The sequence below is a fragment of the Haematobia irritans genome, chromosome 1, assembly GCF_050003625.1.
Source record: "Haematobia irritans isolate KBUSLIRL chromosome 1, ASM5000362v1, whole genome shotgun sequence".
In the NCBI taxonomy this organism is placed as follows: Eukaryota; Metazoa; Arthropoda; class Insecta; order Diptera; family Muscidae; genus Haematobia; species Haematobia irritans.
In genome coordinates, this window is record NC_134397.1 from 57,534,191 (window position 1) to 57,561,426 (window position 27,236).

Genomic DNA, 27,236 nt, shown 5'->3' on the forward strand with positions numbered 1-27,236 from the left:
TCTTTTTTACAGAAAGTTTTATATCTATAGAAAATTTTCGTAATATTTTATTTCCATGAACTTGAAACTTTTGACAATTTTTATTTCTATAGAAAAATTTGCCAAAATTTTAGTTATGTAGAAATTTTTTTCAAAATTTTGTTCCTGTAGAAAATTTTGGCAAATTTTATTTCTTTGGGAAGTTTTGTCAAAATTTTATTTCTATATAAAAATTTGTCAACATTGTATTCCTGTAGAAAATTTTTGCAAATTGTATTTCTATATAAAATGTTGTCAAGATTGTATTCCTGTAGAAAAATTTTTTCAAAATTTTATTCCTGTATAAAATTTTGCCAATATTTTTTTCCCATTTTGCCACAAAAATATTTCTAAAAATTTTGTTAAAATTTTATTTCTACAGTATTATTTTTGTTAAAATTTTATTACTATAGAAAATTTTGTCTAAATTATAGTTTTATAGAAATTTTGTCTAAATTTGATTTTGTCTAAATTTTATATCAATAGAAAATTTTGTCAAAATTCTATTTCTGTAGAAATTTTGTGAAAATTTTATTTCTATAGAAATTTGATCGCTATAGAAAATTTTGATCGCTGTAGAAAATTTTGTCTAAATTTTATTTCTATGGAAAATTTTGTCAAAATTTATTTATTATAGAAAATTTTCTCAAACGTTTATTTCTATAGAAAATATTGTCAAAATTTTATTTCTATATAAAATTTTGTCAAAATTTTATTTTTATAGAAAACTTTGCCAAAATTTTATTTCTATTAAAAATTTTGTTAATATGTCAATTCTATAGAAAAATTTGTCAAAAATTTATTTCAATAGAATATTTAGACAAAATTTTATTTCTATAAAAAATCTTGACAAAATTTTATTTCTATAAAAATTTTTGTCAAAATTTTATTTCTTTAGAAAATTTTGTCACAATTTTATTTCTATCGAAAATTTTGTCAAAATTTTTTTCTATAGAAAATTTTCTCAAAATTTTATTTCTTTAGAAAATTTTACCAAAATTTTATTTCTATTGAAAATTTTACCAAAATTTTATTTCTATAGAAAATTTTGTCAAAATTTTATTTCTATAGACAATTGTGTCACAATTTTATTTCTATAGAAATATTGTCAATTTTTTATAGAATAGTTCGTAAACTTTTTTCTATTGAAAATTTTGTTCAAATTTTAATTCTATAGAAAACTTTTTTATTATTAACATTTTATTTCTATAGAAAATTTTGTGAAAATTTATTTTTTATAGAAAAAGTTTTACAAAATTTTATTTCTACAGACAATTTTGTCAATATTTTATGTCTATAAAAAAGTTTGTCAAAATTCTATTTCTGTAGAAATTTTGTCTAAATTTTATATCTAAAGACATTTTTTCAAAATTTTATTTCTATACAAAATGTTGTCAAATTTTTTCTTCTATACAAAATATTGACAGAATATAATTTCTGTAGAAAATTTGGCTAAATTTTATTTTTATAGAAAATTTTTTCAAAAATTTTATTCTATACAAAATTTTGTTAAAATTTTATTCCATACAAAATTTTGTTAAAATTTTAATTCTATAGAAATTTTTTTAAGATTTATTTTCTATAGATAAGTTTCACAAAATGTTATTTCTATAGATAATTTAAGCAAAATTTTATCTTTGTAGACAATTTTCGAAAATTTTCAGTTTTACAGCAAATTTTCGTTAGAAAATTTTTCAAAATTTTATTTCTATAGAAAATTTTTTCAAAATTTTATTTCTATAAATTAAAAAATTTTATTTCTAAATTTTGTCTAAATTCTGTAAAAAATTTATGCAAAAATTTATTTTTGCGGAAATTGTTATATCTATAGAAAATTTTCGTAATATTTTATTTCCATGAACTTGAAACTTTTGACAATTTTTATTTCTATAGAAAAATTTGCCAAAATTTTAGTTCTGTAGAAAATTTTGTCAAAATTTTATTCCTGTAGAAAATGTTGGCAAATTTTATTTCTCTATGAAGATTTGTCAAAATTTTATTTCTTTATAAAATTTTGTCAACATTGTATTCCTGTAAAAAATTTTGGCAAATATTATTTCTATATAAAATTTTGTCAAGACTGTATTCCTGTAGAAAATTTTTACCAATATTTTTTCCCCATATAAAATTTTATCAATAAATTATTTTTAAAAATGTTGTTAAAATTTTATTTCTATAGAATTTTTTGTTAAAATATTATTGCTATAGAAAATTCTCTCGAAATTTTATTTCTATAGAAAATTTAGTCAAACTTGTATTTCCTTAGGAATTTTTTATTAAAATTTTATTTCTATAGAAAATTTTATTAAACTTGTATTTCTTTAGAAATTTTTATTAAAATTTTATATCTATAGAAAAAATTTTCAAAATTTTATTTCTATAGTAAATTTTATCGATTTTGTTTTTATTGCAAGTTATTAATAAAATTTTATTTCTTTAGAAAATTTTTATCAAACTTTTATATCTATAGAAATTTTGTCAAAATTTTATTTGTACAGAAAATTTTTTTATTGGAATTCTAGAAAATATTTTTTCATAATATTAGATTTATAGAAAAATTATTCAACATTTTATTTCTATAGCAAATAATAAAAATATAAAAATAATAAAAATATAATAATAAAAATAAATTTATTAAATTTAATAAAGTTTTAAATTAGTGCTGATTATAGCTATTCATTGCTATCCGAAAACCAATTAATTATGGAATACTATTGCCTTTTGGCGATTTTTCTCCAATTTACTAGACCATCCAATGATAAGATAAACGAACCCATGGGAAATATTTTTGGTTTTGTTTTTTTTTTGTTATTTGTTATTTATTTTCCCTGAAAGATATCTTAAAGTGAATTTCTGTGTTTTTGTCATGTATCGAAAGAGAAACAAACAAAACATTAAATATTTGTGTATAAGAACAACACCAACAACATATATGATATAAACAAATGCAATGCTTGCTCATTAACCACCAGGGAAGCTCTGGAACAATTCGTTTCGATGTCAATAACATTTAATGAATGGAGAATTTAAATTGCATTGCAAATTATTGAATTAATACGAAAAATATTCATTGATGTTTATCTTACTTAAATTGCTATTTAAAAATTTCATTAAGATTTTGCAAGAATTTAAAGAAGAATTATGGCTAAAGGCATTTTTAGGTATTGAATAAAAGTTTGTTGGAAAATTAGTGTTTCTTACCTGTAATTACAGTTTGAAAGTCTTTGAATATGTTATAGAGCATTTATGGTTACAAGTCACTGCTCATAATCGATTTCTATATTCGATTTCCATTATCAATACATAGTTTTCATTTTAACACCCCCGCAGCATCAATAACAAAAACCAACCAACCAACCAACCAATTGGATGCAATTTCATTCATTCTTCTGCATTATCTTTTTTCTTTGTAGTGAAAAAATTGCATATATTGAAATGCCAAAAACATGAATTATTTATTTAATACGAATAGCAAAAGCATCACAGCCAAGCATGATATTAAATAAATTCAATATTAATTAATTAACCACCAGGATTCTTGGTCAATTCATTTCGATGCCAATAACAATTAATGAATTGACAATTGAAATTGCATTAAATTGTTGACTTTAAATGCATTTAAATGGTGAATTATTGTAAAGGCTAAAGCATTGAAAAATTAAAGTTTAAAAGGCACTATACCATGGCTATTGATACAGTTTGAAGGGCTTTAAATAACTAACAGAACTGTTATAACACGTACACACACACTCATACACACTAATCGGCCATCAATGAAATGATCACAAAATTATTAAGAGAAGGAATACTCTCTACGTACAGCGCTCTCTTAGCTGTGAATCTCTCATGTATTCACAAACAACCACCCACCCACCCAGTTAGGTGATATCCTAACTATTAAGAGTTACAGAGAGCTAAATGCCTTATCTCTCCTTGTTTTAGGAATTCCAATTCATTTCTCTTAAAATTAAACTAATAGAATAATATGAAATTTCAATAGATTTATTGAAAGAAATTATTTCCTGTAACAATAAAGTTTCGATAGGAAGTTGGCAATTTTCTTTGTATATAATCCTTAAAAAACTAATGCATCGTATTATTAGCAAAATAATGGTGATTTTTAAAAGCTGTGGGTGTATCACTATTAAAATCATTATTACCTTTTAGTTCCCTATTTTCTATGTATGTTTTTTTCTCTATTTGTTATTTTTATAGCCGGTGTTTTCATTTGTCTTTTAACATTTTTTTTTCGATTTGTTTTTAATTTGCTGTGTTTGCTATATTTTTTATTTTATTTTATTATATTTGTTTTTTTAAAGTTCAAGGTTATTGACTTAATTAGTATATTGTATAGATAGTTTAATTTGTATTCAATTTGTCATAAAATACAAACAGGGAAAGTGCTGTCGTAATACCTAGTACGTCTATAATTTGCACACATGTACACAGAAAAAATTGTCAAATTAATGTAGTTCCACAAAATTCTGGAAATATTTAGAAAAAATAAATGTTTGAATTCAATTTTATTTAAATTAAATATTAATAATATTTTAAATCTTACACCGAAAAAAAATATTTTTTCTCTTCCATCACAAAATTAATTGATGCAATTAATTTTTAATTGAAATTTCTTTAATCACAGAAATGATAGTATCAATCACCAAAGTCAATTATACAATTAATTGATCTAATTAACAATTTAATTGATACTATTAATTTCTATGATTTAGTTTTTGTTCAATTAAAAAGTTTGTTGAAACAATAACATTTTTAATTAAATTTTTTTTTTTAATTTAATTAAAAGTTTAGTTGGAAAATTTTTTGCTGATATTTTGTTGTGTGTATCCAATGCATTATACCAAAAACACTTCTATTCGTATTAGGAAATATATTTTCAAAGAAATTGTAAACAAATGGAAATGTCCAATTTCTTTGATGTAAGGGGGCAATAAATTTAATAGCTGAATACCTACATTGTTTTGTGGTTTCTGATTGACAATAAACAACTTTTCTAATTATTTGTATTAAGCGATAACTGATTTCCTATGAAATATATAGTGTGATGTCCATTATGATGCATGGTTTTAACTATATATATATATATACACAATTTAATTAAATTTATCAATCACGTAAATGGGCAAAATTTGGGGGGAAAATTGCGATGAGTATTTCTCAAATTTTATGTAACTATAATGACTTTGTAATTAATTTTATAAAAAAAAAATTAAATTAAATTATATATTTACCTAGAAAAACAATGTGACTAAAAAGTATTTAATAATATTTTTTCATCACAAATTAAATTCATTTAAAATATTATTATTTTTTTTCAATTATTATTTATATCAAAAAAAAAAATAAATTAAGTTAAATCAAAATCAAAAGAAAGTGAAAGAAAATATATATGCAATGAGATAAAGTAATATAAAATAAAATACATATTATTACAATATTTATTCGAGCTTATAAAATAAAGTGAAATAAAATAAAATAAAAAAATAAAATAAATTATTTAAAATAATTTAAAATAAAATTAAATAAAATAAAATAAAGTAAAATAAAATGAAATAAAGATAAATAAAATAAAATAACATTAAATTAAATTAAAAAGGAAATAAAAGAAAAGAGAAGGGAAGGGAAGGGAATGGAATGGAATGGAATGGATGGCAAGGGAAGGGAATGGAATGGAATGGAAGGAAAGGGAAAGGAAGGGAAGGGAAGGGAAGGGAAGGGAAGGGAAGGGAAGGGAAGAAAAGAAATCATATAAAATAAGATACGTTAAATAAAATAAAACAAAACTAAATAAAAAAATTAATAAAATAAAATAATATCACATAAGATACAACAAAATGAAATAAAATAAAATAAAATAAAATAAAATAAAATAAAATAAAAAAGAAAACAAAATGACAAAGAAATGTACTAAGATAAAATCAAATAAAGTAAAGTAAAATAAAATAAAATAAAATAAAATAAAATTAAATTAAATAAACTAAAATAAAATTAAAATAAAATAAAATAAAATAAAATAAAATAAAATAAAATAAAATAAAATAAAATTAAATAAAATAAAATAAAATAAAATAAAATAAAATAAAATAAAATAAAATAAAATAAAATAAAATAAAATAAAATAAAATAAAATAACATAAAATAAAATTAAATAAAATAAAATAAAATAAAGTGCAATGAAATTAAATTAAACGAAGTGAAATGAAATGAAGTGAAGTAAAATAAAATAAAATAATAAAAACTAATATGAAATAAAGTTAAAAATAAAATAAAATAAAAAGAAACTCACTTAAATAAAAAAATAAGTAAAACAAAATAAAATACTTAATTTTATATATAAAATAAAATGAGATGAAATGAAACATTATGAAATCAAGTTAATTAAAATAAGTATATACGTCCGTAAGTTCGGCCAGGCCGAATCTTATATACCCTCCACCACGCATTGCGTTGAAACTTATGCGAAAGACTGTCATCCACAATCGAATTACTCGGGTTGTGGTAAGTCCATACATGTTAGTCCATACATGTTAAACAAAAAAGTCCGATTAAATACGTATATAATTCAGTTTGACAAAATTTTCTATAGAAATAAAATTTTTACAAAATTTTCTATAGAAAAAAAATTTTGACAAAATTTTCTATAGAAATAAAATTTTGACAAAATTTTCTATAAAAATAAAATTTTGATAAAATTTTCTAAAGAAATAAAATTTTGACAAAATTTTCTATAGAAATGAAATTTTGACAAAACTTTCTATAGAAATAAAATTTTGACAAAATTTTCTAAAGAAATAAAATTTTCACAAAATTTTGTATAGAAATAAAATTTTCACAAAATTCTCTAAAGAAATAACAATTTCACAAAATTTTCTATAGAAATAAAATTTTGACAAAATTTTCTGTAGAAATAAAATTTTGACAAAATTTTCTATAGAAATAAAATTTTGACAAAATTTTCTATAGCGATCAAATTTTGACAAAATTTTCTATAGAAATACAATTTTGACAAAATTTTCTATAGAAATAAAATTTTGACAAAATTTTCTATAGCGATAAAATTTTGACAAAATTTTCTATAGAAATGAAATTTTGACAAAATTTTCTATAGAAATAAAATTTTGACAAAATTTTCTTTACCGATAAAATTTTGACAAAATTTTCTATAGAAATAAAATTTTCACAAAATTTTCTATAGAAATGAAATTTTGACAAAATTTTCTATAGAAATAAAATTTTGACAAATTTTTCTATAGAAATAAAATTTTGACAACATTTTCTATAGAAATAAATTTTGACAAAATTTTCTATAGCGACAAAATTTTGACAAAATTATCTATAGAAATAAAATGTTCACAAAATTTTCTATAGAAATAAAATTTTGACAAAATGTTCTATAGAAATGAAATGTTGACAACATTTTCTATAGAAATAAATTTTGACAAAATTTTCTATAGCGATAAAATTTTGACAAAATTATCTATAGAAATAAAATGTTCACAAAATTTTCTATAGAAATAAAATTTTGACAAAATTTTCTATAGCGATGAAATTTTGACAAAATTTTCTATAGCGATGAAATTTTGACAAAATTTTCTACAGCGATGAAATTTTGACAAAATTTTCTAAAGAAATAAAATTTTGACAAAATTTTCTATAGAAATAAAATTTTGACAAAATTTTCTATAGAAATAAAATTTTGACAAAATTTTCTATAGACATAAAATTTTGACAAAATTTTCTATAGAAATAAAATTTTGACAAAATTTTCTATAGAAATGAAATTTTGACAAAACTTTCTATAGAAATAAAATTTTGACAAAATTTTCTAAAGAAATAAAATTTTCACAAAATTTTGTATAGAAATAAAATTTTCACAAAATTCTCTAAAGAAATAACAATTTCACAAAATTTTCTATAGAAATAAAATTTTGACAAAATTTTCTGTAGAAATAAAATTTTGACAAAATTTTCTATAGAAATAAAATTTTGACAAAATTTTCTATAGCGATCAAATTTTGACAAAATTTTCTATAGAAATACAATTTTGACAAAATTTTCTATAGAAATAAAATTTTGACAAAATTTTCTATAGCGATAAAATTTTGACAAAATTTTCTATAGAAATGAAATTTTGACAAAATTTTCTATAGAAATAAAATTTTGACAAAATTTTCTTTACCGATAAAATTTTGACAAAATTTTCTATAGAAATAAAATTTTCACAAAATTTTCTATAGAAATGAAATTTTGACAAAATTCTCTATAGAAATAAAATTTTGACAAATTTTTCTATAGAAATAAAATTTTGACAACATTTTCTATAGAAATAAATTTTGACAAAATTTTCTATAGCGACAAAATTTTGACAAAATTATCTATAGAAATAAAATGTTCACAAAATTTTCTATAGAAATAAAATTTTGACAAAATGTTCTATAGAAATGAAATGTTGACAACATTTTCTATAGAAATAAATTTTGACAAAATTTTCTATAGCGATAAAATTTTGACAAAATTATCTATAGAAATAAAATGTTCACAAAATTTTCTATAGAAATAAAATTTTGACAAAATTTTCTATAGCGATGAAATTTTGACAAAATTTTCTAAAGAAATAAAATTTTGACAAAATTTTCTATAGAAATAAAATTTTGACAAAATTTTCTATAGAAAGAAAATTTTGACAAAATTTTCTATAGACATAAAATTTTGACAAAATTTTCTATAGAAATAAAATTTTGATAAAATTTTTCTATAGAAATAAAATTTTGACAAAATTTTCTATAGAAATGAAATGTTGACAAAATTTTCTATAGAAATAAAATTTTGACAAAATTTTTCTATAGATCGGCTTCGGGTGTCGGCTATATATAACTATACACAAATATGGACCAATTTTGGCATGGTTGTTAGTGGCCATATACTAGCGCAATGTACCAAATTTCACCACGTACCAAATTTCAACCGGTTCGGATAAATTTTGCTCCTCCACGAGCTCCGGAAGTCAAATCTGGGGATCGGTTTAAATGGGGGTTATATATAATTAAGACCGGTATGAACCAATTTTTGCATGGTTATTAGAGACCATATACTAACACCACGTACCAAATTTCAACCGGATCGGGTGAATTTTGCTCTTCCAAAGGGCTCCGGAGGTCAAATCTGGGGGTGGGTTTATATGGGGGCTACATATAATTATGGACAGATATGGGCCAATTCCTGCATAGTTGTTTGAGGCCATGTATTAAAACCACGTACCAAATTTCATCTGAATCAGATGAATTTTGCTCTTCCACGAGGCTTCGGAGGTCAAATCTGGGGATCGGTTTATATGGGGCTATATGTATAATTATGGACCGATGTGGACCAATTTTGGCATGGTTATTAGAGACCATATACTAACACCCCAGCAAAAAAGGCGTCGCCAAAAAAGTAGTGAACATGTTATTTTTGGATCCGGATGTGCTGCCAAATTGACGCAGAACACCCGGAGAAGGAATATGATCACCTCAAACATGTTTTAAGAACAAAATGTTATCTTTGGCTGATGACCATGTAATATGGTTTTAGCAACCATGTTATTTTCTCGGAAATCATGTATCTGATTTCGGCAAGCAGGTTATATTTGACGATAAAATAACATTTTAGTGACAAACATGTTACATGGTCACCCTACAAAAATAACATTTTGCTCTTGAAACATGTTTGAGGTGATCATATTCCTTCTCTGCGTGAAGCGATGAATTTAACATGGGCTTGTCATAGGATGGATGTACACCATTTCAATAGCCGCTGCACTGAATTTGCATCACTTCTTAGGGTGTGAGGCGAATTCAGTGTTTTGGATGTGAATTAAGAAATTTTGTGATATTTTGAGAAATAAATATTTTTTAAAAAATTTTGATAATTAATGCATTATAACGCTTGTCTGGAACAAATATTTTCAAAAATTCGAAATTTTTCTACAAAGGATTTAGCATTTTTTTCCGCTAAATTTAAATATTTTGCACCATTTTATTAATTCTTAATCAGTCTTTAATCTATTTGAAATACACAAAAAAAATAAATTTCCCATTAAAAATATGAAAAAAGCGAGTTATAACGAAATTGACTAAAATGAACTTCCTGTGCAATTAAAATAAAGAACATCTTTGGGAGAGCATTTTTGAAAGTTCTATTAAAGTTGTGCCTTGAGAAGAACTTCCAAATTTCAGCCGGATCGAATGAAATTTGCTTCTCTTAAAGGCTCCTTATGCCAAATCGGGGGATCGATTTATATGGGGGCTATATATAATTATGGACGGATGTGGACCAATTTTTGCATGGCTGTTATAGACCATATATCAACACCATGTACCAAATTTCAGCCGGACCGGATGAAATTTGCTTTTCTTTGAGGCTCCGCAAGCCAAATCCGGGGATCGGTTTATATGGGGGCTATATATAATTATGGACCGATGTGGACCAATTTTTGCATGGTTGTTAGAGACCTTATACCAACACCATGTACCAAATTTCATCAAGATCGGATGAAATTTACTTCTCTTAAAAGATCCACAAGCCAAATCTGGGGGTCCCTTTATATGGGGGCTATACGTAAAATTGGACCGATATGGCCATTTGCAATACCAGCCGACCTACATCAATAACAACTACTTGTGCCGAGTTTCAAGTCGATAGCTTGTTTCGTTCGGAAGTTAGCGTGATTTCAACAGACGGACGGACATGCTCAGATTGACTCAGAATTTCACCACGACCCAAAATATATATATAAAGGGTGATTCTTTTGAGGTTAGGATTTTCATGCATTAGTATTTGACAGATCACGTGGGATTTCAGACATGGTGTCAAAGAGAAAGATGCTCAGTATGCTTTGACATTTCATCATGAATAGACTTACTAACGAGCAACGCTTGCAAATCATTGAATTTTATTACCAAAATCAGTGGCAGAAAATCCGCTTTTTTATCGACAAATTTTGTTCAGCGATGAGGCTCATTTCTGGTTGAATGGCTACGTAAATAAGCAAAATTGCCGCATTTGGAGTGAAGAGCAACCAGAAGCCGTTCAAGAACTGCCCATGCATCCCGAAAAATGCACTGTTTGGTGTGGTTTGTACGCTGGTGGAATCATTGGACCGTATTTTTTCAAAGATGCTGTTGGACGCAACGTTACGGTGAATGGCGATCGCTATCGTTCGATGCTAACAAACTTTTTGTTGCCAAAAATGGAAGAACTGAACTTGGTTGACATGTGGTTTCAACAAGATGGCGCTACGTGCTACACAGCTCGCGATTCTATGGCCATTTTGAGGGAAAACTTCGGAGAACAATTCATCTCAAGAAATGGACCGGTAAGTTGGCCACCAAGATCATGCGATTTGACGCCTTTAGACTATTTTTTGTGGGGCTACGTCAAGTCTAAAGTCTACAGAAATAAGCCAGCAACTATTCCAGCTTTGGAGGACAACATTTCCGAAGAAATTCGGGCTATTCCGGCCGAAATGCTCGAAAAAGTTGCCCAAAATTGGACTTTCCGAATGGACCACCTAAGACGCAGCCGCGGTCAACATTTAAATGAAATTATCTTCAAAAAGTAAATGTCATGGACCAATCTAACGTTTCAAATAAAGAACCGATGAGATTTTGCAAATTTTATGCGTTTTTTTAAAAAAAAAGTTATCAAGCTCTTAACAAATCACCCTTTATATATATATATATATATATATATATATATATATATATATATATATATATATATATATATATATATATATATATATATATATATATATATATATATATATATATATATATATATATATATATATATATATATATATGTTACAAACGGAATGACAAAGTTAATATACCCCCATCCTATGGTGGAGGGTATAAAAACACTTTAAATAATTTATTGCAAATTATAATTAATTTGTTAGTTTATTTAAACTATTTTTTTGTATTAATTACAAGCTTTGGATATTTATTTTCTAATTGCTACGTTCTTTCGCTCAGTATTTTTCGCTTAGTATTTTTTATTCTATGTGAAAATATAAAATTCTATATGTAAAAAATTAAATTAAATTAAAATTTTCACTTTTAATAATAATTATCATATTTCTAATCTACATATATTTTCACTAATCAGCGCCACACAATTTCCCTGATTATTTGCAAACATTAACAAAATATTGAACTTGTGATTTCTCGATCTTATCTTGCCAATCATAGGTTGATTTTTTGTTTAGTTGGTGGATTTTTTTTAATATTTGTTTTTATTTCATTTGTTTTTTTTTTAGTATTTATTATGACACATTAGCACACATTATCGCCATTAGAATCGATAGGAAAGAAATGGGTGACTGGGGGAAAAATTAATGAGTATGTTAATAAATTTCTATTTTGATTATTTTGCAAATGTTTCGTTTTTTCCCAGGCTATGTATAACAACTGGCCGAATGATTGCTGTAGATTAGACCAATAATGTTTGGGGGGGAGGTTAAGTTTATCCCAAACAAATTTGAAATGAATTCTTATCAATTTGATAAATGAGAATTTGCTTATCGTATGAATTGAGTAAAAAAAAAAAAACATTGTTCATTTGTAGAAACTAAGAGGAAACACTCATAGATTTTTCTTTTTATTTTATATATAAAAGTTTATTGTTTGTGTTTTGTTTTATTGCTTTTATACATTTTATTTTTATTTTTTTATTTTAGTTTTTTTTACAATAGAAAAATTAACTACAATTATTATAAATGTATGTATGTTTTAAATTAAAACTAATTTTTCTTTTTAATTACACTAAATAAGAAAGTTGGAAATAGAAATTTCCTGAACTTTCTCTAATACCTTGGCTAGGCAGTCGTTTACCGATTTCCTCCCATTGTGTTTTTTTTTTTTTTTGTTCTTATTTATAATTGCGAAAACCATTTGGCAGTAAATTATAAATGGACGTACACAAAACTTGATCGGTATTTTGATTTTCTAATATGCCTTGATTTTCCTTCTCCACAGCTTTGGCCACATAGATGGGTATGTCCTGGGCAGAAAATTCCATAATAAATTGTCGACATACACCACAAGGTGTGGTGAAGGCATCCTCTTGATAGGCAACCACAGCGCCGGCTACAAATTCGGTAAAACCCTCACTTACCGCCTTACAGATGGCAGTGCGTTCGGCACACGAACAGGGTGTAAAGGCGGCATTCTCAACATTACAGCCGGTGAAAATACGGCCACAATTTGTGCGAAACGCAGCACCAACCTTAAAATTACTGTAGGGCACATAGGCATTAAGACGAACTTTGTTGGCGTTTCTTAATAATTCCTTGCAATCGTCATCTGCGGGGGGCAAAAATCCAAACAAAAGAGAGGGGAGAGATTTAAGGCTAATTTCTTAAATATTTTGAAATTTCTTTCGAACATCCTCGTTATGGCTACTTACCCAAATCTTGATATAGTTTTATAGTCTCTGGTATGGTAGCCTTTTTGAGGCCAGTCACCTTGGTGGTATCCACAATATCCATAATGACCTTGTCAATTAATTTTCTATAGAATATTTTCTTTTATCTTGTTTTGTTTCTATGCCTTCTAAAGATTTTTTTTACGTGCGTTACGTTTTCTGCTATAATGGCTTGTGTGCGCTTTGTTGGCTCGTGTGATGTACCTATCCGACCGTCAACTGAGAAATGGACTTAATTTGTGGTTGTTTGTTAACATGAAAACTAAAAAAAAAAAAAAACAACAGCCAACAACAAAAACTAGAAAAACCCCCTATTATCACAAATCTTGTCACTCACTCACTGAGCATAGACCCCGTCTACAATGGCAAGAGCAACAACAACAACAACGCCATCCAATCTAATAAAATAACATTGTTTTCAATTTTATACGCGTGCTCTCCTCTCCCAAATGTCAATTCATTTTCATTTTCTCCCTTAATAAAACACTCTTGGCATATATGTGTATTGGTACTGTTATTCTTGGATTTTTCACCAAATGAAAAACAATGCGTGTTGGTGTGTTGAGAAAACGTGAGAGAAAGAGAGTAAAGTAAATGAATTCTATGGATGAGTATTTCAATATCACACACATTAGAAATTCGTACATTCACCCACCCACCTTCACAGCAAAAAAACAACAAACAAACAAAAAAACATTCAACCACCCACCCCACATATGGCGTCGGTACATTAACAAACATAACATTAGGGAAACTGTTCGGTAAGGTGTATACTATAAGGGTTGCCATTACGGCTGCCAGAGTTGGTAGAATTGTAGCAAAAATGGTAGATTTATTACTATTTAGTAGATGGGTAGAATTCTTGATGTTTTGGTAGATTTTGCAAAATAATCCTCTAGAAATGAAATTTTGACAAATTTTTCTATAGAGATAAAATTTTGACAAAATTTCCTATAGAATTAAAATTTTGACCAAATTTTCTATAGAAATAAAATTTTGACAAAATTTTCTATAGAGCTACAATTTTGACAAAATTTTCTATAGAGACACAATTTTGACAAAATTTTTTATAGAATTAAAATTTTAACCAAATTTTCTATAGAAATAAAATTTTGACAAAATTTTCTATACAAATAAAATGTTGCCATAATTTTCTATAGAAATAAAATTTTGACAAATTTTCTATAAAACTGCAATTTTGACAACATTTTCTATAGAGACAAAATTTTTGACAAAATCTTCTATAGAAATAAAATTTTGACAAAATTTTCTATACACATAAAATGTTGACATAGTTTTCTATAGAAATAAAATTTTTACAAAATTTTCTATAGAAATACATTTTTTACAAAATTTTCTATAGAAATTAAATTTTGACAATATTTTCTATAGATATAAAATTTTGACAAAATTTTCTATTGAAAAAAAAAACATTGACAAAATTTCTTATAGAAATAAACTTTTGACAAAATTTCCTAGAGACAAAATTATCTATTGAACTAAAATTTTCTATGGATATAAAATTTTGACAAAATTTTCTATGGAGATAAAATTTTGACAAAATTTTCTGTGGAGATAAAATTTTACAAAATTTTCTTTGGAGATAAAATTTTGACAAAATTTTCTATAGAAATGAAATTATGACAAAATTTCCTATTGAAATAAAATTTTGACAAAATTTCCTATTGAAATAAAATTTTGACAAAATTTCCTATAGAAATAAAATTTGGACAAAATGTCTATACAAACAACATTTTGACAAAAGTTTCTATGGAGATAAAATTTTGACAAAATTTTCTATCTAGACAAAAATGTGACAAAATGTTCTATAGAAATAAAATTTTGAGAAATTTTCTATAAAACTGACATTTTGACAAAATTTTTTTATACATATACAATTTTGACAAAATTTTCTTAGGATACCAAATTTTGACAAAATCTTGTAAGGAAATAAAACTTTGACAGAATTTCCTATAGAAATAAAATTTTGACAAATTTTTTATACAACTGAAATTTTGACAAAAATTTTTATACAGATACAATTTGGACAAAATTTCTTATAGAAATAAAATTTTGACAAAATTTACTATAGAAATAAAATTTTGACAAAATTTTCTATAGAAATAAAATTTTAACAAAACTTTCTATATAATTGCAATTTTGAAAAATTTCTTATACAAATAAAATTTTGACAAACTTTCTTTAGAAATAAAGTTTTGACAGAATTTTCTATTGAATTAAAATTTTGATAAATATTTCTATAGAAATCAAATGTTGACAAAATTTTCTATAGAAATAAAATTTTGACAAAATTTCCTATAGAAATAAAATGTTGACAAAATTTCCTATATAAAATTTTGACACAATTTCCTATAAAAATAAAATTTTGACAAATATTCTATAAAACTGAAATTTTGACAAAATTTTCTATAGAGATACAATTTTGACAAAATTTTCTATACACATAAAATGTTGACATAATTTTCTATAGAAATAAAATTTTTACAAAAGTTTCTATAGAAATACATTTTTTACAAAATTTTCTATAGTAATTAAATTTGACAATATTTTCTATAGATGTAAAATTTTGACAAAATTTTCTATAGAACTAAAATTTTAACAAAATTTTCTATATAATTGCAATTTTGACAAAATTTCTTATAGAGATAAAATTTTGACAAACTTTCTTTAGAAATAAAATTTTGACAAAATTTTCTATTGAAATAAAATTTTGACAAATATTTCTATAGAAAAATTTAGACAAAATTTTCTATACAAATAACATTTTGACAAAAGTTTCTATGGAGATAAAATTTTCTATCTAGATAAAAATGTGACAAAATTTTGACAACATTTTCTATAGAAATAAAATTTTGAGAAAATTTTCTATGGAGATAAAATGTTGACAAAATTTTCTATAGAAATAAATAATACTTTGACGAAATTTTCTATAGAAATAAAATTTTGACAAAATTATCTATAGATATACAATTTGGACAAATTTTTCTATAGAGCTAAAATTTTGACAAAATTTCCTATAGATATAATATTTTGACAAAATTTCCTATTGATATAAAATTGAGACAAATTTTGCTATAGAGATAAAATTTTGACAAAATTTCCTATAGAAATAAAATTTTGACAAATTTTCTATAAAACTGAAATTTAGACAAAATTTTCTATAGAGATACAATTTTGACAAAATTTCTTATAGAAATAAAATTTCGACAAAATTTTCTTATAGAAATAAAATTTCGACAAAATTTTCAATAGAAATATAATCTTGACAAATTTTTCTATTAAAATAAAATTTGGCCAAATTTAAAATAAAACTAAAATTTTGACAAAATTTTCTATATAAATAAAATTTTGATTTTTGAAAAATTGTCTATACAAAAAACATTTTGACAAAGGTTTCTATGGAGATAAAATTTTGACAAAATTTTCTAACTAGATAAAAATGTTACAAAATTTCCTATAGATATAAATCTTTCTATAGATATAAAATGTTGAAAAAATTTTCTAGAGATAAAATTTTGACAAAATTTTTATAAAACTGAAATTTAGACAAAATTTTCCATACAGATACTATTTTGACACAATTTCTTATAGAAATAAAATATCGACAAAATTTTCTATAGAAATATAATCTTGACAAATTTTTCTATTGAAATAAAATTTTGACAAATTGTCTATGCAAACAACATTTTGACAAAAGTTTCTATGAAGATAAAATTTTGACAAAATTTTCTCTCTAGATAAAAATGTGACAAAATTTCCTATAGAAATAAAACTTTGACAAAATTTTCTATAGAAATAAAATTTGGACAAAATTTTCTATGGAGATAAAATGTTGACAAAATTCTCTAGAAATAAAATTTTGACAAAATTTCTATAAAATTGAAATTTAGACAAAATTTTCTATAGAGATACAATTTTGACAAAATTTCTTATAGAAATAAAATTTCGCAAACTTTTCTATAGAAATATAATCTTGACAAATTTTTCTATTGAAATAAAATTTTGACAAAAGTTTCTATGGAGACAAAATTTTGACAAAATTTCTTATAGAAATAAAATTTCGACAAAATTTTCTATAGAAATATAATCTTGACAAATTTTTCTATAGAAATAAAATTTTGACCAAATTTAAAATAAAAAAAAAATTTGACAAAATTTTCTATATAAATAAAATTTTGACAAATTGTCTATACAAAAAACATTTTGACAAAAGTTTCTATGGAGATAAAATTTTAACAAAATTTAAATAGATAAAAATGTGACAAAATTTTCTATAGATATAAAATTTTGACAAAATTTCCTATAGATATACAATTTCTTATAGAAATAAAATTTTGACAAAATTTCTATAAAACTGAAATTTTGACAAAATTTTTATTAAAATAAAATTTTGACGAAATTCTTTTATAAAGGGTGATTTGTTAAGAGCTTGATAACTTTTTTTTAAAAAAAAACGCATAAAATTTGCAAAATCTCATCGGTTCTTTATTTGAAACGTTAGATTGGTCCATGACATTTACTTTTTGAAGATAATTTCATTCAAATGTTGACCGCGGCTGCGTCTTAGGTGGTCCATTCGGAAAGTCCAATTTTGGGCAACTTTTTCGAGCATTTCGGCCGGAATAGCCCGAATTTCTTCGGAAATGTTGTCTTCCATAGCTGGAATAGTTGCTGGCTTATTTCTGTAGACTTTAGACTTGACGTAGCCCCACAAAAAATAGTCTAAAGGCGTCAAATCGCATGATCTTGGTGGCCAACTTACCGGTCCATTTCTTGAGATGAATTGTTCTCCGAAGTTTTCCCTCAAAATGGCCATAGAATCGCGAGCTGTGTGGCATGTAGCGCCATCTTGTTGAAACCACATGTCAACCAAGTTCAGTTCTTCCATTTTTGGCAACAAAAAGTTTGTTAGCATCGAACGATAGCGATCGCCATTCACCGTAACGTTGCGTCCAACAGCATCTTTAAAAAAATACGGTCCAATGATTCCACCAGCGTACAAACCACACCAAACAGTGCATTTTTCGGGATGCATGGGCAGTTCTTGAACGGCTTCTGGTTGCTCTTCACTCCAAATGCGGCAATTTTGCTTATTTACGTAGCCATTCAACCAGAAATGAGCCTCATCGCTGAACAAAATTTGTCGATAAAAAAGCGGATTTTCTGCCAACTTTTCTAGGGCCCATTCACTGAAAATTCGACGTTGTGGCAGATCGTAAGTCTATTCATGATGAAATGTCAAAGCATACTGAGCATCTTTCTCTTTGACACCATGTCTGAAATCCCACGTGATCTGTCAAATACTAATGCATGAAAATCCTAACCTCAAAAGAATCACCCTTTAGAAATAAAATTTTGACAAAATTCTCTACGGAGATAAAATTTTGACAATATTTTCTATGAAGATAAAAATGTGACAAAATTTTCTATAAAAATAAAACTTTGACAACATTTCCTATAAAATTTAAATTTTGAAAAAATTTTCTATAGAAATAAAATTTTGACAAAATTTCTTATAGAAATAATTTTTTTTACAAAATTTTCTATAGAAAAGAAAATTTTCAAATAAAATTTTTATAGAAATAAAATTTGATTGTTAATTAAATTATTTAATTTTAATTTTTAACTACATTTTCTTTAAAGTCGATATTAAAATTAAATATTAAGACTTAAGAAACATTTTTTCGTAATAACAAACACTGCAAATTACGATTATTATATAGTTTTTTTTTTTTTTTTTGTAAAATTTTCTTAAAATTTTGGTAGGTTATTTTTGGCTCGTGTGGCAACACTGGTTGCCATATCATTATGGAGCTAGCGGAAGAAGAAACGCCATTATCGACCTAAGATAGGCAAAACCATTTGCAAATTATACGAATTCCATTTTTTTTTAATTTTTTGCATGTAATGGATTTGAGTAAAAGGCGATTTTGGGATAAATTTAAAATATATTAATTTTCCAATACCCATTACTTCTTTAATTTTCTTTTTGTTTCTTATCCGCATCATCACTTCGAGCAACACATACAAAACTAACCCTCAACAACTACCCTACGCAGTGATCGGCATGTGTATAGCTTTTGTTCTCATTTCTCCCAGAGGCTAGTATTGAAATTCTGAACATGATACGGTGCGGTGTAATGACTACAAACCAACTACAGTTGAAATCATGCGGCGAAAAATTAGAATAGAGAACAATAATGATGCATTTACATATACAGTTTGCTTTGTGCGTTTTAATATTACACTAGGCAACAACGAAAAAAAAAATACAATAAACTAAAATAAACAAAACAATACTTTTGTAATATATTAAGAGTAAATACATTCAATTTTTTTAGTTTAAAAAATCTAAATTTAATTTCATTGAATTTTAATTAATACAACCAATATTTGTGGTATGCACGCAGATCGTAGATTTTTACTCTCTCATTCTATAGAGAAATGTTATAAATATTACAACTCAGCTGTGTACTTAACATAGTCATACTAACTAACACAGAATCCGGCAATGATATAAGGAAAGAGAAGACGACAACAACATTGGTTTAACATTGCATATAGAATAAACATAAGGTAGATCTTAAAAATGTGAGAATACTGAGAAAAGAGCACAGAGCAATGAGAGAATAAGAGATATACCTTAGGGAGTTTACGTTTTAAACATAAAATAACAACTACAATAAACAGAGAAGATGACAAAGATAAAACTAACAAATAAAACATTATATTGTTTTAAAATAATTAATCTAGGATATTTTAATTTAATTTAAATATCATTATAATTGGTAAAATATACGGCTTGTATCTTACATACTAACACAGACAAATTTTGATCATTAAAACTTGAGAATACTGAGAAAAGAGCGAAGAGAGTATAAGAGTTAAGCTGAGTTAAACCATTTTAATAGTTTTTATCTAAGCGGTTACCAATGGTGATGACAAATCAATGAGCTCAAGTGTGATATTAATTTAAGTTAATTATTATTTTAATTATTAAATATTTATTTATAAAGTGCTATATTACTATCGTATTAGCATATATATCGTAATTTGAAGCATTGAATTGCATGTAAATGAAACATGTATAGACAAAATAGAATGTATGCTGTTAGATAAATTATCCCTTATGAAGCTGAAAATAATCCCATGAAGTTAAATGAAAATAATAAAACGATTCAAATATTCGCATTTGTAATTGATCTTGAAACCAAGAAAATTAAATTGAATTAAATTAAAATTGTAAAATGGGTATGGGTGAATGCAGTCAACTACGGCTGTTTCTTATCCATTAGTCAATACAATTTAAATTGATATTTTTTCTTAAATTATATATAATACATTTATCTTTAACCGAGTTTAATTAAATTGTATTTCTCTTTTTATCTATTTTCAGGTAATTGCAACATATCACAATTCAAAAAAACTGATGGAATTGGAACTTAATTGGATTTGGTATTTAAAATCCCCCTATCCCACTTATTAATTGTGCATACATTTGTTTTTAAAGGTGTTTTTGATTAAATTTTGTAGAGCACGAGAATAATATATGTATTAAATATTTCATATCTGCATATTTTATCGCATAAATTCACATACATTCCCATATAAATATATTTACGCAATATTCACATGAAATGTATATAATTTGCATTCATAATATTTTCTGTTTTTTTTTTTTTGATTTCTTCTCCTACGCAATGGTGTTTTGGAAAATTCCCTAAAACCATAATGACAATATACTTTATATGCATATATGTAGCTTGTGTGTGATGGATACATTAACTAAAATTGACTACCTAATGCTAATTTCCCCAATGGCTAACACCAGCTAAGGTCTGGTGTCATAGTACATGTCTGTCTCATCATCGACATTGTCATCATCATCATCATCAGCCCCATTCTAAAGTGACAAATTCGACAGAAAATTTTGCATAAGCGGAAATTAAAAATGGTTATCCCCAAGCATTATCAACGAGCATAGAATTTGAACATCATTATTGCCCCCATAGTCATTGGCTTCTCTCAATAATTGGCATAGGGAAATGGAGATCCATTGTTTTGTGGCATAAACCAATTTGTTTTGCCATCAAAATCCCTAAAAATGCATTTCCTCTAATGCTGTCCGTTATAGTCAAATATTTATTAGTCCAAATCCTTATAGTTTAAATAGAACTGTGGACAGTTTAATGATAAGGATATTTTTGGGAAATTTTGAAGATTTCAAATTTTTAGAAATAAATAGAAAAGTATATTTAGAGTAAGGGATGAAATAAATTATAATAAAATAAAATAAAATAAAATAAAATAAAATAATAAAAAATAAAATAAAATAAAATGAAATAAAAAAATAAAATGAAATAAATAAATAAAATAAAATAAAATAAAATAAAATAAAATAACATAAAATAACATAAAATAAAATAAAATAAAATAAAATAAAATAAAATAACATAAAATAACATAAAATAACATAAAATAAAATAAAATAAAATAAAATAAAATAAAATAAAATAAAATAACATAAAATAAAATAAAATAATAAAAAAATAAAATAAAATAAAATAAAATAAAATAAAATAAAATAAAATAAAATAAAATAAATTAAAATAAAATAAAATAAAATAAAATAAAATAAAATAAAATAAAACAATTGACAATTAATCTTCTTTGCTGCCATAAAGTTAAAATAATAATTATAAAAATAATTAAGAATTAACAATTACATCAACTTTAAATGTCAAAGTGTTTTCTGACTGTCCCAATCCTTTTGTATTTATACATTAATATAAAAAAATTAAAATGCTAATGAATTTAAATAGCACGTTTGTTGAATGGATCAGATTAATGGTATGCCATTTAATTATGACCAACCTACTTTTAGTAAATCAAACAAATAAATTGAAACATAAAAGTCCTGTAAAAAGTTGTATGCATTTCTGCATATTTTATTTAACCGCAAATCTATGCAGCATAAAGCAATATATCATATGAAAATTAATCATTTTTTTAGTAAATAAATTTTAATGTATATAAAATATATGGCGATAAATAAAAAAAAGAAATTGAATTAAATTCCCCTTGTATAACATCTAATAAATTATAGAATAGTTAGCAGCTTTGTGTCATTGATCTACTCGTAAGTGAGACTATGCGGTTAACATAAAATGACAAAAATGATCTTAATACGAGCTATATCAACGAAAGCAAATAGGAATGTATAAATCGAATTTTGGCATGAAAATCTTGAAATCAATCATTGAACTAATAATAATCGAAAAATCATTTTTCGATTTTCAACTTTTTCTTGAATTTAATCATTTAAAAAATGAAGTTTACATTTTCTGTTTATATTTTTATTCATGACACATGTTTTAATTTTTAGTAACAATATTTTATTTTTTTTTTAGCAAAAATTATGATTTGATTAAATAAAATACGTATGCTTCCAATGACAAGTTTTTAGACTTTTGATTATTGAATTGGAGGGTACCAAAGAAATCTAAATAAAGCTAAAGTAAATACTTTCAAACTGAACAACAGCGAAATAGCAGTGTTTTTCAGACTATCTTTGATGAATAACATCTAATGGTCATTACCATAATTTCCCATTTAATAAATGAGTGAATCTAAAAGAGAAAAAACTTTTATTTACCATTATAACAATTTTTATTATACCTAAGATAGTCCATTTTATTAGAACCATACAGAATATAAAGGGCAACAAAGGACAAATGAGAATTTTCGCTAACATAAAAAACTACTCCAATGATACATTGACACCACTTGGATAATTTATAAATTACAACATTACTTCAATCAAAAATGGCTATCATTGAATTATGGGGGCTTTTTCTATAAGCAAAACTCAGAACTCCCAATAAAAATAACTTTTTGGTTTAGAAAAAAATTGTTCTAAGCTGATTTAGTTCAATTTCAATTACGCTATTAATTATCTCTGTAGCTAACACAAAGAGATAATATGTGTGCGCGTGTAAAAGAGAGAGCGAGAATGAGAGGAGATTGTAGGGTTTAGTTAAACAATAACTCAAAGGCTTTAAAACTGTTATACCAATGGCGAAGTAGTGATTCTGAAACAATCCTATACTACCACAGGTCAACAAACAGAAAAAATATGACCAATATTTTTCCAATTAAAATTTTAGTTGAATTTTACAAAATTTAACCAATTAAGCTAATTTTTAAATTAAAACAAGAATCAATCACAACAATTAATTATGTCAAGTAATTGTTCAATTAAATCAAATAATTTCTGAATTGAAGTTGATTTCCATGAGCGAAAAAAGTTTCAATTATATTAATAATTTTATCGATTAATTTCGTGAAGAAAAAATATGTTTTGCAATGTACATTCCAGTCGAATATTACAAGGCATTTACCTCTTTTTTTTATTTCTATAGACAATTTTGTCAAAATTTTATTTCTATAGAAAATGTTGTCAAAATTTTATTTCTATAGAAAATTTTGTCAAAATTCTATTTCCATAGAAAATTTTGTCAAAGTTTTATTTCCATAGAAAATTTTCTTAAAATTTTATTTCCATAGAAAAATTTCTCAAAATTTTATTTCTATAGAAAATTTTGTCAAAGTTTTATTTCTATAGAAAATTTTTTCAAAATTTTATTTCTATAGAAAATTTTGTTAAAATTTAATTTCCATCGAAAAATTTGTTAAAATTTAATTTCCATAGAAAATTTTGTCAAAATTTTATTTCTATAGAAAATTTTGTCAAAATGTTTTTTCTATAGAAAATTTTGTCAAAATTTTATTTCTATTGAAAATTTTGTCAAAATTTTATTTCTATCGAAAATTTTGTCAGAATTTTTTTTCTATAGAAATTTTTGCAAAAATTTATTTCTATAGACAATTTTGTCCAAATTTGATTTCTATAGACAATTTTTTCATTCTATAGAAAATTTAGTCAAATTTTTATTTCTATAGAAAATTTTGTCAAAATTTTGTGTCTTTCGAAAATTTTGACAAAATTTTATTTCTATAGAAATTTGTGTCAAAATTTTATTTCTATAGAAAATTTTGTCAAAATTTTATTTCCATAGAAAATTTTGTCAAAATTTTATTTCTATAGAAATTTATTTCAAAATTTAATTTCTATTGAAAATTTTGTCAAAATTTTAATTCTATAGAAATTTGTGTCAAAATCTTATTTCTATAGAAAATTTTGTCAAAATTTTATTTCTATAAGAAATTTTTGTAAAAATTTTATTTCTAAAAAATTTTGTAAACATTTTATTTCTATAGAGAATTTTATCAACATTTTATTTCTATAGGAAATTTTGACAAAATTTTATTTCTATAGAAATTTGTGTCAAAATTTTATTTCTATAAGAAATTTTGACAAAATTTTCTCTCTATAGAAACTAAAATTTTTATAGAGAATTTTATCAACATTTTATTTCTATAAGAAATTTTGTCAAAACTTTATTTCTAAAAAATTTTGTGAAAATTTTATTTCCATAGAAAATTTTGTCAAAATTTTATTTCCATTACAAATTTTGTCAAAATTTTGTTTCTTTAGAGAATTTTGTCGACATTCTATTTCTGTAGAAAATTTTGTCAAAATTTTATTTGTAAGGAAATTTTGTCAATTTTTTTCTATAGAAATTGTTGTCGAAATTTTATTATATAAATTTTTAATATGATTTTTATCAAAATTTTATTTCTATAGAAAATTTTCTCAACATTTATATCTACAGAAAATTTTCTTAAAATTTTATTTTTATAGAAATTTTTGTCCAAATTTTAATTCTATAGAAAATTTTGTCAAAATTTTATTTCTAAGGAAATTTTGTCAATTTTTTTTCTATAGAAAATGTTGTCAAAATTTTATTATATAAATTTTTAATATAATTTTTATCAAAATTTGATTGCTATAGAAAATTTTCTTAAAATGTTATTGCTATAGAAATTTTTGTCAAAATTTTATTTCTAAAGAAAATATTTTTCAAAATTTTATTTCTATTGAAAATTTTGTCAAAATTTTATTTCGATAGAAAATTTTGTCAAAATTGTATTTCTTTGTCAAAATTTTGTCTTTCGAATATTTTGTTTCCATAGAAAATTTTGTCAAAATTTTATTTCGATATAAAACTTAGTCAAAATTTTAATTCTGTAGAAATTTGTGTAAAAATTTTATTTCTATAGCAAATTTTGTCAAAATTTTATTTCTATATGAAATTTTGTCAACATTTTATTTCTAAAAAATTTTGTCAAAATTTTATTTCTATTGAAATTTTGTCAAAATTTTATTTCGATAGAAATTTGTGTCAAAATTTTATTTCTATAGACAAAATTTGTAAAAATTTTATTTCTAAAAAATTTTGTGTCTATAGGAAATTTGGCAAAATTTTATGTCTATAGGAAATTTGTCAAAATTTTATTCCAATAGAAAATTTTGTCTAAATTTTATTACTATAGAAAATTTGATAGAGAATTTTATCAACATTTTATTTCTATAGGAAATTTTGACAAAATTTTATTTCTATAGAAAATGTTGTCAAAATTTTATGATATAAATTTTTAATATAATTTTTATCAAAATTTTATTTCTGTAGAAAATTATCTCAACATTTATATCTATAGAAAATTTTTTTTAAATTTTATTTTTATAGAAATTTTTGTCAAAATTTTAATTCTATAGAAAATTTCGTCAAAATTTTATTTCTGTAGAAAATTTTTAAAAATTTTATTTCTAAAGAAATTTTGTCAATTTTTTTTTCTATAGAAAATGTTGTCAAAATTTTATTATATAATTTTTTAATATAATTTTTATCACAATTTTATTTCTATAGAAAATTTTCTTAAAATTTTATTGCTGTAGAAATATTTGTCAAAATTTTATTTCTATAGAAATTTTTTTTTCAAAATTTTATTTCTATTGAAAATTTTGTCAAAATTTTTTTTCGATAGAAAATTTTGTCAAAATTTTATTTCTATAGGAAATTTTGTCAATTTTTTCTATAGAAAATTTTGTCAAAATTTTATTTCCATAGAAATTTTTGCAAAATTTTATTTCTACAGACAATTTTGTCAAAATTTTATTTCTATAGAAAATTTTGTCAAAATTTTATTTCTATTTTGTCAACATTTCATGTCTATAGAAAATTGTGTCAAAATTTTATTTCTAAAAAATTTTGTCAAAATTGTATTTTTCTAGAAAATTTTGTCAATATTTTATTTCTATAGAAAATTTAGTCAAGATTTTATTTCTATAGAGAATTTTGTCAAAATTTTATTTCAATGTCAAAATTTTATTGCCACAGAAAATTTTATCAAAATTTTATTTCTATAAGAAATTTCGTCAAATTTTAATTCTAAAAAATTTTGTCAAAATTTTATTAGAATTCTACAAAGTGTAGCAACCGATATTTTTTCTGTGTACAAGTGTAAATCGGGCACACCTGACGATACTATTAATTGTACTCTTTGTGCAAAATTTTAAGTAAACCAGTGTAAACCAATGTTGTCAGTATTTTGTTGGCTCTTGTCCTTAAGTTGGGACGCTTTCGTTCCCACAAATTCCCAATTTAATTTAAAATTTCTCAAAAAAAAAACTATAAATTTTTGACCTCAGGGTAAACCAATGTTGTCAGTATTTGTTTGGATCTTGTCCCCAAATTGGGACGCTTTCGTTCCCACAAACTCCCAATTTAAATTAAAATTTCTCAAAAAAA

General features: G+C 23.8%; 2 protein-coding genes across 2 annotated transcripts in view; one reads left to right on the forward strand and one right to left on the reverse strand.

The window, feature by feature from the left end:
- msi (RNA-binding protein musashi) overlaps nt 1–27,236 on the forward strand; it is a 612,288-nt gene that overhangs the window by 360,565 nt on the left and 224,487 nt on the right. The window lies entirely within an intron of this gene.
- Nucleotides 12,670–13,743, reverse strand: LOC142220997 (cytidine deaminase-like). Its single transcript, XM_075290464.1, has 2 exons — nt 13,486–13,743; nt 12,670–13,382 (listed from the first exon to the last, which is right to left on the reverse strand). The coding sequence occupies exons 1-2, from the start codon at nt 13,565–13,567 to the stop codon at nt 12,949–12,951; spliced, it is 516 nt and encodes a 171-aa protein (XP_075146579.1). The 5' UTR covers nt 13,568–13,743; the 3' UTR covers nt 12,670–12,948.

Coding starts and splice junctions, on each gene's coding strand:
- LOC142220997 (XM_075290464.1), bottom strand. CDS start 13,567: ATGGATATTGTGGATACCACCAAGGTGACTGGCCTCAAAAAGGCTACC. Junction 13,383..13,485: donor AAAACTATATCAAGATTTGG/GTAAGTAGCCAT, acceptor TGCCCCCCGCAG/ATGACGATTGCAAGGAATTA.